Source organism: Eumetopias jubatus, unplaced genomic scaffold (assembly GCF_037043125.1).
Source record: "Eumetopias jubatus isolate StellerSeaLion01/CBP00866 unplaced genomic scaffold, mEumJub1_p1.0 scaffold_7, whole genome shotgun sequence".
Classification (NCBI taxonomy): domain Eukaryota; kingdom Metazoa; phylum Chordata; class Mammalia; order Carnivora; family Otariidae; genus Eumetopias; species Eumetopias jubatus.
Window position 1 is genome coordinate 36399430 of NW_028274813.1, and position 14138 is coordinate 36413567.

General features: G+C 38.0%; 1 protein-coding gene across 1 annotated transcript in view; it reads right to left on the reverse strand.

The window, feature by feature from the left end:
* The window catches only part of SYNE2 (spectrin repeat containing nuclear envelope protein 2), a 261213-nt gene that overhangs the window by 155455 nt on the left and 91620 nt on the right, over window positions 1-14138 (reverse strand). The window contains exons 38-44 of the mRNA XM_028101704.2: window positions 13316-13518; window positions 12742-12861; window positions 12356-12644; window positions 11027-11178; window positions 9785-10094; window positions 7769-7933; window positions 4631-4972 (exon numbers count right to left, since the gene is read on the reverse strand). Of these exons, the coding sequence (XP_027957505.2) occupies window positions 4631-4972; window positions 7769-7933; window positions 9785-10094; window positions 11027-11178; window positions 12356-12644; window positions 12742-12861; window positions 13316-13518 (1581 nt within the window). The remainder of the gene's footprint in view (window positions 1-4630; window positions 4973-7768; window positions 7934-9784; window positions 10095-11026; window positions 11179-12355; window positions 12645-12741; window positions 12862-13315; window positions 13519-14138) is intronic.

A 14138-nucleotide genomic window follows, 5' to 3' on the forward strand; every position in this document is an offset into this window, starting at 1 on the left:
CTCTTCACTGTCCTCCACCCCCTCTTTCACCCTTTCTAACTCCTCATGCTCTCTCCCACCACAAGAAGAAATTCTGCTTCCTCTGTCAAAAATCCTCCCAACATCCAGCCCTGAGCTCTGTTAACTCCAACCCACCCTTCAGGGCTCCATTCAAATGTTGTTCCCTTAGAGAAACTCTCTCTGACTACAGTTCAGGTCAGATTCCTTTACTACAGACTATAATGGAAATGCATTCCTTCATGTAGTTCCTGTAATCAGGCTCTCATTAGTTCATTAGTTGATTAATGTATGCCTCCTCCTCTAGACTAGCTCAATGAGAATAGAGACCATGTCTATCTGTGCTCACCATTGTCCCTCATTGTCTGCTCAATAAAATTTTACTGAATGGATGTGCAGATGAATTCATATTAGACAAAAAATAAAAGAATTTTATTTAGTTTTTGCTTGTTAAGATGAATCATCTGTGGGTTATAGAGTAGAAACTGGGGATCTGCCAGTCTAACTCTTTTTGGCCAGACATCTCCTAGGAATGCTAGCACCAGGCTTTGGCTGGGTTTTTTGAGAGTAGAGAAGGTTCAAAATAGGCCCAAGAACTCAATAAGGGGTCCACTGAGGTCAGACAGTACATTAGGATATTAGGCCTCAATTAACAACCCACATAACAAACACATTCAAGAAAATGATGGGAGTAAGCCACCAAGCATCAGGCTGGGTAGAGAGTATGCGGGTTCTAGTCCCAGTGCTACTGGAGTACAAACTTGGCCAATTAACATCTCTGACTTCAGTTCCCTCACCTGAAACACAAAGGTTAGCCTAGAAAGTTTCTAAGGTCCCTCAGCCTATAAGATTTCAGGACTTGGGAACATGTTCTCAAATGTATGCCGCTCACAGATGTCAACACCATGTACACTATGTAAGTCATTTGTCTTGTAAAGGAATTAATCTTGGATTATGAAAAATATCTCTAGAGTAAGAAGCAAGATTTGTATACAGGTCAAAAAGAGCAAAGTAGTACACTTCCAAGAAAGAGTTGGCATGTGGCCCAACTATGTGTTCTATTAACAAAATTTTTTTTTTACTGAATTATCAGGATAAACAACACCAAAAATAGACACCATTTACCCCAGGACTGAAAGCTCTTTATCCAGTAAGTGGTTTTCCTTCTCATTCTAGTACTGACTCCATTGTGTTTCTGGTCACTCACCCACAGCTGGACACTTTACATGTTTTGCCTGTATCTGTGACCATCTATTTTCCAGAATTTCTTTACGAATGCCTTCTTAAATATTGAAATGATAAATGCTCAGAAATTTTTGAAAAGAACAAAAAACAAATCAGACCTATTAACAATTATACCTAATGACAAGGAATTCAAAGAAGTAATTACGGACAAAAATTTTTTTAGGAGTAATTACATCATGTAGGGTTGACACTGGGGAAGGAGGGGGCAAGAGTCTTTAATACCAGTTAATTTGTAATGTTGCTTTATGAGTTTTTAAATAATAACAAACTACAAATGTATTACTTTCCTTTTTTTCCTCTTTATCATTTCCCTTTACAGACACCTCAAATATGAAGAGCTTAGTCAGTCTTCACTTTTTACTACATCCTAATTTGTTATTTCACTTCACCCATATAGGAAGGGGAGGTGGAAGGCAGTTCTGCCTTTCATATTTAAAAACTCTTAGAAATTCACTTCTATAAAAATATCTAGTATGATGTTAGATCATAAGCACCTATATCCTTCAGTCTACATGCTGTAATTTCTTTTGCCTCCAGGTTGGCCTTAATATTTTGTTATTAAAGAAAAAGTCAGCCAAAGGTCCAGATCTAAGTTATCGCCTACATTTAATCTAAAATGAAATTCTTGGCAATGAATTGAAATATATACATGCTATAATGGCAGTTTTTGAAAAGTGCAATCATACTTTCAACAAAACTCTTAAGATCAAATGAAATTTACTAAAGAAAAAAGTAGAAGAAAATAAAAACTTCCTAAAAATTCTGGAGGTGATTTTAAATAATCTGATAAAAGCCCCTCTAGAGTCCAAAAAGGCATGTGAAATGCCCATTAATTAGATATTTAATTAGTGTTAGATTTTTTAAAATTTTTTTAAAGATTTTATTTATTTATTTGAGAGAGAGAGCAAGCGAGCAAGAGAGTGCACAAGCAGGGAGGAGGGGCAGAGAGAAGCAGACTCCCCGCTGAGCAGGGAGCCTGACTTGGGACTCCATCCCAGGACCCTGGGATCATGCCTTAAGCCAAAGGCAGACGCTTAACCGACTGAGCCACCCAGGTGCCCATAATGTTAGATTTTAAACCATGATAATGGATGCCCATATTCTAGCAGAATGACTAGCACAGAAGAGGCCTCAATAAATATATGTGTATTTTAAATATTTTATTTATTTATTTGACAGATAGAGACACAGCGAGAGAGGGAACACAAGCTGGGGGAGTAGGAGAGGGAGAAGCAGGCTTCCCACTGAGCAGGGAGCCTGAAGCGGGGCTTGATCTCAGGACCCTGGGATCATGACCTGAGCCAAAGGCAGATGCTTAACGACTGAGCCACCCAGGCGCCCCTCAATAAATATTTTTAATGAATTAAGTGCTTATTTTCACTGTCACTCTTCAGACTATAACCAGACTTATAGTTCAGTAAATTGTGCTTTAACGTTATTTAGAAACTCCTGCTTAAGTCTTTACATTTGTGTCTTATACGTGTCTATGCATGTTTTGATCACTTTTACTAGCTGTTCAACATTAAAATTGTTCTTGGTCTTACATAGAATAATATTATATAGAAAAAAAGTAGATACAGCTAGTACTCAGAGTAAACAAAAGCACAGATGCAGAAAAGAAAAAAAGATCATGTCACAAAAGAGTAAAAAGTCATAATAAAATATTGCTAGAGATTTAAAACCACCTTCCTCTACCCCAGACCTGTAAAAATTATTTGAAGACTTAAGTACCTCTATCATTTTTTTAGCTTTAAAAGTAGCTTATCTCCTCCTTCACAAACACATGAGTCTTTTGACCATTACCCAAGGCATCACAAATTAAATAAAAATTATATTACAATATATTTGTCTTATGTGATTCAACAGAAAAAATATTTTAATGAAGTATCATAAATTATAAATAAATCATCATTCAAGATCAAGTAAAAGCTTAATAAATTATAAAAACTCTTATTATTGGGTTATGACCTTTATTTAGTTTTCAATATACTCTAACGAATTTTGGGGGCTCAGAGCCAAAATGGGTCTGGGAAGCTAATTTTAAAAGTTATTAAGCAACTCCCTTTAGCAACGTCATGTATTAGGATAGAAAGCACTCGGGTACTTTTTTTCTTTTTTACTTATCTGCTGCTGTTTAATACTGTTAAGTTTCTTTTATACAGACAGCTCAGGAGTCACATGCATGGGCCCTTCATTCTTTAGGACATTCTCCTTAGCAATATCTAACACTGTTTGTGGGATTGATAAGTCTTCTCATGGCCAGACAGATGCTCCGTTGGCGTTTAACCTGGTTTTACACATTTCTAGAGAACGCTATCTGGTACCTATAATCTTCTATGCATTTCTGTTTTGTTTTTTAAGATTTTACTTATCTATTTGAGAGAGAGAAGGAGAGAGAAAAAGAGAGCATGAGCAGGGGGACGGGCAGAGAGAGAGGGAGAAGCAGACTCCCCGCTGAGCAGGGAGCCCGATGCGGGACTTGATCCCAGGACCCAGAGGTCAAGACGCGAGCCAAAGTTAGATGCCTAACTGACCGAGTCACCCAGGCACCCCCATGCATTTCTGTTTTAAGAAGACAACAGAAATGCACGTTCTTTTCATTGCTCTTGATCACGTGCTCCATAAAAAGCTGATGAGAACACACACCTGAATGGTCTAGCCTTTGCTTTTGTCCCACTGGACCCTGGAATGTGAGAGGCTGCCTAACAAAAAGACCCTTCCAAATGCAGTTTACTGGATGGTTCTTTGTGCCTTTTCCATTTCCATCTCTAACCTGTGAGAAAGAACTTTAAAAGCCATAGGAAAATGTACCCATTTGGTCGGTCAGAATGAAAACAAAACAACATTCTTCTTTCTTCACCCCAGGGAAAATTAGGAGCCTGAATGTTGGTGTTCTCATACCAAATGATCTGACGACATTTAAAAATGCATTCGCAGTATAGGGTTAACATGAGAAGAAAAAGAAAGGAACCTACCCTTTCAAACAGTCTCTGATTTCATTATAAAATCGACAAAAAAATAGGGGGGGGGGCTCTTGGGATTTTTTTTCTCAGAAAATGGGTAGAACACACTTTCTTTTCTTTTGCCTTTTCTAATTTGCCTTTGTGCTCTTGACCCAAGAAACTGTATCTGATTACATATCAGAGAGAATAATCAACCTAAACTGATGACTGACATTTTAACAGACTAAACAGTAATATTTCACCGCTGAATCTTGGACAGTTTTAGTTTTCTAAGGGCTCTTTTTACAAGTGGGCATCATAAATAGCCAGCACATTGAGGGTTTAATTATGAAATCAGAAGGCTTGATTCACCACCCTCTTTTCAGAGCCCAACACCTCTTCATTCTCAGACACAATGTCTTAGAGATGCAATCACAAGCACTTACCTTGTTTATTTCCCGGTCTTCCCCAAACTTTTCCAGTGCAGCTGAGTCCTGAGTGGACTCCTGCACATCAGAAGTGACCTCCTTCTCTCTGCCTGGCAGAGTAAACTTTTCTTTCTGTTCTGTTGAGCGTTTTGATTTGAGAATGCTATTGAGACAATTTTCTGTCTCCTGCTTAGCAGATTCAAGTCTGTTTTCCAAATCCTTTTGTTTACACTTAAGTGATTTTATATCATCTTTAATAATCTTCTGTCCCACTGAAGATGTATTTTGCTTGATGGATTTTGCTAAAGCTAAAATCTTCTCTAATGTGCCACCTTGTAAATGGAGTCTATTCTCTAGTTCCTGTAAGTGGAGAAAAGATTGTCACAAAAAGTACCTCCATTCAATGGTCACAATAGTTAATTGACTTTTGTAAATCACAGAGTATTCTGCTCCACTAGTGGAAAGTATAATAAATTTACCAATTCATATCACAAAGAAGAAACTTTGGGCAAAATTTAAACTAATGTGCCATCCCAGATCAAAATCTCCAACAGATTTTATAAGACACTAAAAGTTTATAAGCAGCAGGGGCACCTGGGTGGCTCAGATGGTTAAGCATCTGCCTTCGGCTCAGGTCATGATCCCAGGGTCATGGGATCAAGCCCCACATCGGACTCCTGGCTCAGCGAGGAGCCTGCTTCTCCCTCTGCCTCTCTCCCTGCTCATGCTTTCTCTCTCTGTATCTCTGTGTCTCAAATGAATAAATAAAATCTTAAAAAAAAAAACCACACTGTGTTCAACTTATTTAAAAAAAAAAAAGTTTATAAGCAGCAGCAAAGAAAATTCTCACAACACAGTTCCTGGGACGTAGGAGGCAATCAACACGTATTTGTTAAGTATATATTTTGTTCAAGATACAGCCTTTTTACACAATCAAAATACTAAACAGTAAGTGCCTACTTTGTGCAAAGCAGTGAAAATAAAAGAATCATTTAGAATGCACCCACATGAATCTAGTATTAATATTTACAATTCAGAGTAAAGCTTAAATCAATCTATCTAATGCAATATCTGAAATATAGCAAGAATTCAATCAATATTTACATAATGCATGAACAAATCAGGCTGATTTGAGAACTCAAGACTCAAAAGGAATTTGAGGTACTATACTAGCTACTAATGTTACTGTTGAAACAGAATAAGCCTTAAAGTTACTAGGTGAACTATATAGTATTTATCAGTCATTATCCTAATAGACTACACAGAATTCGTTTATTCATTCAACTAGTAGCAAATATTACAATAGGTTTTTTTTTTTAATTTTTAAAAATTTCCTAAGTAATCTCTCTACCCAACGTGGGGCTCAAACTCACAACCCTGAGATCAATAGTCACATGCTCCACCAACTGAGCCAGCCAGGCGCCCCTACTACAACAGGTTTCAAAGTTACATAGATGAGGAAAACACAGTCGAGTCAGGTTCCTATAGTCTAGTGAGAGAGACACAGAAGTAAACAGACAATTGTAATAGAATGTGAAAAGATCTATGCTAACAAATCTGCACAGGTCACTGACACATATTAAGCTGGAAGAAGGGAGTTCCAGACTGCATTTTAGAAAGACCCGGGTGCAGCCACGGGGACGTCATCACGGAGAGGGTAGGTGGCAAGTACAGGCAGACAGCCCATTCGGAAGTCAATGCAGGGGTGTGTGAGGGGAGCGCCTGCTCTGAAGAGGCAATAATGGAGGGTCCTGGGGAAGGAACAAATCGTAGAGATATTCCAGACATGGAGTCTGGGAAAGGATGGATATAACAGGTTTCTGACTGAAGCCCAGAGAGATGGTAGAAATATTCAGAGCCAGAGAACAGAGAAGAAAAAGCAGGCCTACTGGTATGGAGCTGGGAGATGGAGAAAGGGAAGTTGATGAGCTATTTTCTGGACACACTGAATGACAAATAAGTGTACAACATCCAAGTAGAGACGTCTAGTGGGGTCAGAAGACCTGAGCCGTAGCCCCTACTCTGTCATTTCACCCGGGTGATCTTGTCCCTTTTCTCTCCAGAACCCAGCTTATCACATACAAAATGAGGGATCCGAACTTGATGGCCTCTGAGATTCCTTCTACCTATAACAGAGGTTCTATGTTAATTTTTCTGGAGAAGCCTGAGCTGGGCTCCTACCTAACACTTTTCTTAGTCATCCATGGCACCCAAACAGTGCCTTGGACATGATGAGCCCTCAACATCTGTCAAATGATTGCTGTTAAAAAGGGAGGTAGCCTGTCACAATGTCAGGCCATGGAGGAGAAGGCTTGCTTGATTCCCAGGTCCCTAAAAGAAAGAGGCAAGGGGGCGTCTGGCTGGCTCTGTCGGAAGAGCATGCGCATGGGCGTTCGAGCCCCGCATGGGGTGTAGAGATTACTTAAATAAATTTAAAAACTTAAAGAAAAAAGAAAGAGATGAAGAATTCCCACACTCAGGCCAGCAGTGCTGCTCTGAGTCTCACGCCATGAAATCTCCAATTAAGGAGCTATCAAAGAAGTAGCTAAGAAAATGCTTTACTTCGTTCCCTTCTAGAAGACACCTCCCAGGCCTGCTTACTGTTGGCTAGGCAAAGAGTGAGAATCCAAGGGATGTGTTTTGTGGGTGTGGATCAAGAGCTGTGATCCTCACTGCAAGAGGCTAGGTGCTGCTGGAGTGAGGGAGAGGATTTTGGAAGCCCTACATCTGGAGAGAGCTCTAATTTAGACCATGAGTACGAAAAGTAATAAGATAAAAATTATACACTTCCCATCTACCCCAATAAAGAATGCAAAACTGAAGTATTTCCCCCTGGTCCTGTGGTGTCAGGTACATTCTTTGACTTCCCAGTATCTCCTGGAATCACTTTGATCTTTGAATCAAAGATCTCCAGGAGGTACAGACTGGTCATGGGTAGAACGGTCTCTGAGGGTCCGGAGTGCAGGGAAATGTTCAAATTATAAATGGATGTGGTCACTAAAAAAGGACATTCCCATTTTTCATGACTAGTCAGAACCTTAATTATCTTAGTCACCTGAACAGTAACTGGATTTCTGATCAAAGACAATGATTTGTTCACTGTAATTAATACTGATTCTGTTTTAATGTCCATCATGTCTGGACACTGTTTAATACCTGCAGTTTCTGCAGTTTTTCCTCAACTGCTATTTGATCCACAGGTTTATCAGAAAAACTGGCAAATTCCTTGGAGATATCATCCAATGTGGCATTCAGGTCTGTGACACAAAGCTGGTATGAGTGGTGTTCTTGAACATGACCTTCCAATTTTTGCACGGAATCCTAAAAATAAAACCATTGACAATTCACCAGTTATGTCTCTGAATTTTCTCACTCAGAAAATAATTAAATAGTTTATAACACCTGTTTCATGAGGTTTCATCTTGAAATAGGAATAGGGCCATAAATTGTCCAGAGTTCTTAAGTGAAGTTTTCAGTAGTTGAGATATTTCTATGTAAAATCTCCTCCTCCTCCCTGAAAATGGCTTATTGAAATCACATTTGTTTCCCCCCACGCTTCTTTGCCTTCATTTCATTCCTGAGGACAATTTATTTCTCAAGAGGTTTACAAAACATAAATGCTTCAAATTATATCATCAAATCACAAACATCTATAATAAAGCAGCTCCCTTAATTATCCTTCTTAGTAAAACCAAATATCCACAGTTGGAAATGAGACTATATGAGATCAGCCTAACCTCAGAGTCCTTTCCTAAGAATTAAACTCCAACACTGTGTGTTAGGAAAAAGTAATCCTAACTAAAGAGCAAACCCACCTTCAGGTTCTCTTCCTGAAATAAGAAAATAAGGCAGCCACACCTGATCATTAAAGTAGTAATTATTAAACTCAACAACTTAGAGTCAAGTGGGTATCTCTTTCTCTCTGCACATCTTGGGCAGTCTGTATAAGCAGGATTTCTTATCCACATGATCCTTACATTGAATCTAACTTCCAGGATGCAAAGAATTATAGACAATTCTCTTATGAGAATACACTCCCTCGTGGCAAGCTGACATTTATCTCTTAACTCTTTTACTGCAGACCATTCAAGAGAGAGAAACTGATGAGGTTTATACAGAATAATGTACAGCTGATCCTTAAACAGCATGGGTTTGAACTATCTGGATCCAATTATGCACATTTATAGTGCAGTACTGTAAATGCATTTCCTTTTATGATTTTTTTTAAAGATTTTATTTATTTATCAGAGAGAGAGCGAAGCAGGCTCCCCGCTGAGCAAGGAGCACGATATGGGACTCGATCTCAGGATCCAGGGATCATGACCCGAGCCAAAGGCAAATGCTTAACCAACTGAGCCACCCAAGAGTCCCTCCTCTTATGATTTTCTTAACATTTTCTTTCCTCTAGCTTATTTTATTGTAAGAATATAATGTATAAGACATATAACATAAAAATATGTGTTAATTGACTGTTTATATTATCTGTAAGGCTTCCTGGTCATCAGTAGGCTAATAGCAGTTAAATTTTCCCAAAGTCAAAAGTTATATGCAAGTTTTCAACTGGGGGGGTGGCGCTCAGCACCCCTAGCCCCACACTTTGTTCAAGGGTCAACTGTAAACCATTACAATGGATAGATGACGAACAAATGGATGGATAGGTAGATGCATGGATCACTTTGACACCATCACTTTCAGAGAGATACATTGAAAAATCCTAGGGGAGCCTGGGTGGCTCAGTCGGTTAACCAAGTGTCCAACTCTTGGTTTCGGCTCAGGTCATGATCTCAGGGTCATGAGATGGAGCCCGGCATCGGGGTCCCCACTCAGTGTGGAGTCTGCTTGAGATTCCAGCCCTCTGCCCCTCCCCCACCCCCCTGTGAAGGTTTGTGCTCTCTTTCTCTCTCAAATAAATAAATCAATCTTTAAAAAAAATTGTAACCCATCCGACCCCTGAAAAGGAGAACTTGGATGAGAAAAAATAACATCATCATCAAACAATAGGCACTGGATTCCTCTAGCAAAACTGATGGATCGAGGAGTTAGTATTGATATCTAAAAATGACAAATTAAATGTTAAAAGTTTTTGATTTACCAAAAGAACAAAAAATGGTTCCATATACAAATATGACATAGTTATGACAATCATTTAAAATTTTATTTTGACCATTTCACCTGTAGCTGTTGGAGAAGACTTTCGTGTAGATGCTTTATTTCCAGCCAAGGCTTTTCACTGAAGTTGGGATTTTTAGTGCACTCTAAGAGGTAACTTCCTTGAGATTTTAACTCTTTTAGCAAGGATGTCAAATCTTGTGCTTTCTGGAGGAATTTCTTATAAATTTTTAACTGAGCTTTCTTCTCCTGCAAACCATGTTGCAGAGCAAAGCCCACTTCCTGTTTCTTTTTTAGTTCTGTGAGCATTAATCTCAGATCCTCCTTACTTTGCAAATACTTCTCTCCTTCCAGTAGAAGCTTTTCTTGATGGCTAAGGTGAACAAATATTTTAGAAAGGAAATGACTCTTAGCAAATTGGAATGCTTTTTGCATATTATAGTACAATATACATTATAATAAAAAGCATTAAAATAACACTAACATAAATTATTCCCAAAGACTCTTTTGCATTAATGACACTCTAAATAGCACTAAGTTTAGCTCAGAAATCAAGACAGAAATTATTTGTAGTTTTACTTAAAAAAAATATTTTTCTTACATAATTTGACCTGAGAATAAACACTTAATAATTTAGATTCCAAACCATTATAGTTTTTATTATGCTTAAATATAATTATCTTATATTCTTCTTTCTCATATAGGTAAAATAAATAATCATTCAGTATATTGGCCAACTAACTAGTTTATACTTTCTATAACTTAAATTTAGTTTTGATCTGTCTTCCTAGAAAAAACACAAAATTCATATTTCCACTAAATAGTAAATGTATCATTTAAGATGTGATATTAATTAAAAATTTTCACCAGAATTATGTCCACTGAATTCAGGCAACATTTACAACGTTTACACATTTAAGAATCTCTTAGAATATATAGTTAAAAGCACAATTATTCTACAGTAATATCACGCAGACACTGAAATTGTCTGGGGGTAGGGGGTTTTGGTAAGAAGCAGAATGGTGAAGGTGGAATGACAGACAATGCTAATTTGTTACCAAGAACTCCATGGGTTGATGAATCAGCTAAAGTGAACACTACCACAGTTATGACAGTGTATTTTCTGTCTGATCCAGAGAACTATTCATCTTCATTTCTGCCTCTGACATTGTGGATGCCCCTGACATTACTGACTTTCTCTCCAAGAGATATTATATCCAAATCCAGGAGGCAGACAAAACATACTTGTTATGGCTTCACGGTGCAATGAAAAAGCCATGAATAAGTGAAGGCATTGCCCTTTACCTTAGATATGTGTTGGCTAAATGGAGTGTGTTGTCCCACTGGTTCTTGATATCAGTAAGGGTCTTTGGAGCCAACGGAGCCTTGCTGCCCTCGGCCTGACTCATGATGGTCTGTATTTTAGCGTCCCCTTCAGGCTTTAGTAAAATGATTTCCTGAATTAAATAAAAAAGATCTTAGAATCTCATTTGCATTACTTAGGGAAAGTACATATGATATCTTTTGATTTATACACATTATATGTAGATTCTAACTGCAGAGTAGATTTCAAAATTACCTTTGCATTTTTATATATGCCCAAAAGACAATGATATCTCCTTCACATGATACAGAACTGGTTCTCAATAAATATTTTTCAGGTTGATCTCATTGCATTCCTGCTCTCCTCCTGATTTTCAACTGCCTTCAAATAAGATAGATGCCCAAAAGACCCTGGCAAATCCTTCTTCCTATCCACCCCATTATTTATTGATAGAGAGTTAGGGTAACAACCGAACACAACATTTTTATACACTCAAGATGAGACTTAGGGCTTCCCAGAGGAAAGTGCATTGCCCCTTGTCAACTCTTGTCCCTCAGCTACAACATAATTCCCATTCCCTGTTCTTCTCTTTCCCGCCTTTGCTCTAAACAATCAAGTTCCTCCCTAATTGGAAACGCTACTCCAGATTCACCTCCCCTGGAAAACCTTTCACATATAATCCCAATTACTTCAGTAAACCTCACCAACACTTATAGCTCACTATGCATAACCATTTCTTCCTGTAACAATGCTTTGATTAATGTAATTTCAATCCTTCCGCGTTCCTTTTAAGCACATGAGCATCTGTCCCGTGCACTTTTAACTAACAATGTCTATCTCCTTAGATTAAAAGGGGGCCGGGAGGAGCTTGAGACTTCCTTGCCCTCTGCAACCCCCTCAGCACCTAATAACCTTTAGGAACCACACAACACACTCAATATCTAATAACCTTTAGGAACCACACATATTCGCTGTGAAGAAGAGTTCCTCTCCAGCCCTGCCCTTAACTATGCTGGTGCCTCTCTGTACTGATATGTATTCTTTTTATATCCTAGCAAACTCCCACTGCCACAGCTCCGTAGGCACTGCTCTTACAAAGAGAGGATATACCTTCCCTCTTCTGTCTGCTTGAAATTAATTTTAGATCCATCAGAGCCTTTCTGTCTTTTAAGCTCAGTTATCTGAATGCCTTCAGCCATTCCACAATAATCCTATTTTCCATTAAGAAACAAATCTTTGCAGTTTTCCTCTAAATCTTTTAAAAATTAGAGTTCACTCTGACCTTTGAAATATAGTTTTCATAGTTATACCTTTATTTTTTGAATTCTTTCCTCAAGTGGCATTTTGCCTTCAGATGAATTCAAAACCATAAGGGACTCTTTAATCCCTGCTATCCAGTGAATTACATCATGTGCAAGATCATTAAAGCGCTGGTCCTCTGTAGGAGGTAACTTATCTTCTTCATCAATTTCACATAATTGTCTCAAAAATGTCTGGTATCTATCAATCAAATGTGTCGATTCCATTATTATTTCTTCTTCAGTAAGCCCATATTCCTTCAAAGACCTGTTCAACTGGGCCAGAGATTCAAACTGTTCCCTGTGAATTGCAAACATCACTGAAAGTTTATAGCAGCCACAACACCATGTAAGAAACCATGTCAGCAGAAAATATATTCATACAAGATCAGTTCTACCTCTTTCTAGCTACAGCTTCGCAAAATAGTTCAATTTTCTCTCCTGATTTTTCCATTTCTTTCCATTTCTCTTCTTGACTAATCAACCACTCGCTCAGATTTCTGTGATCATCCTGGAGTCTAAAAGAACATTACATATGTTAAAATATAAAGTAAGCAAAAAGTGTGTCTATGAAGAGAAGGTTGGCATGACGTTTGTAAGCTAACGAGGTTTTTACTACCTTTTTTTGTTATTCTTTAGAGGAAATTTAATTTGTAACATTAAAATCTGAACAGTAATAGCCTGCATTATAGTGGGATTCTATAAAGTAATGAGCTACACAAATGTATCATAAAGAGCAGGAAACAAACAGAAAACATTTTTGGATTCTCCCCTGAACTATTACTATATTAGATAATTTGAAGAATTCTCTTAATTTCTATCTTCCTAGAGACAAACTTAGATTTGAAAATATATATTTTACTTGTGAAATTTGTGTGTATTGTATATCCTAACATTAGCTGCACTGAGGCACAAAACATATAAAGGTACCATTAGAAAACATGTTATTTAGATATTGCCTTTATTTCCTACCTCAGTAGCTGCTGCAAGTGGTCATCAAGCTCCTTTGCTCGTGCCTGGCAAATGGACTCCATTTTTTCTAATTCAATTTCTTGATTTATAATCCAACTATTAAGCTCCTTAACATGGGCTTTGGGCAGATGCTTCTTCACATGAGTCAGTACAGTTCCCACCTGCTGTATTTTACTGCCTCTTCCTTCAAGAGTCAAGAAATCCTTAAGAAAGACAGAAAGTCAATGATGTTCTACTGGCGAAGTCGAAGTGTGGTCTCTACAACCCCCACGACACTTTCCAAGCCAGTACATAGACATGCCATCTTTTTCACATCCGATATAAAAAAAGAGCTATGGAGACACGGCTAACTTCAATGGCAAGTGATAGATGATTTATATTAGTTGTGGAACATGTGTGTACATCTGACTTACTGGAAATGGCATCAAGCAAAATAATGCAGGGCCACCATGAACGTCAGTAGGAACAAGACTGGGAAAGCTGCATTTTTCTTTCCTCAACTTCTAAATACTTGCTCCCTTCTGGTAATCAACATGTAAACCTAAACAGACAATTCTCTATTTAACTTTGTCCAAATCAGAATTTTATTTCAATGTTTGTGGGTCAAGGTTTGAGCATCAATTGCTAAGACCCATGCAATGGGTAAAGTTAAAGGCAAAAAATAAAAAAATAAAAAGTTGGGGCTTAAACTAAAAAAGAGAAGAAAGGCAATTCTATCAATAAACAACAGTAGCATCAAAGCAAGGAATCAAACAAAGAACATTTAGTGCCACTCATAAGCTTGAAAGTATGACTTATCATCAACACTAAAGTACTAGATAAT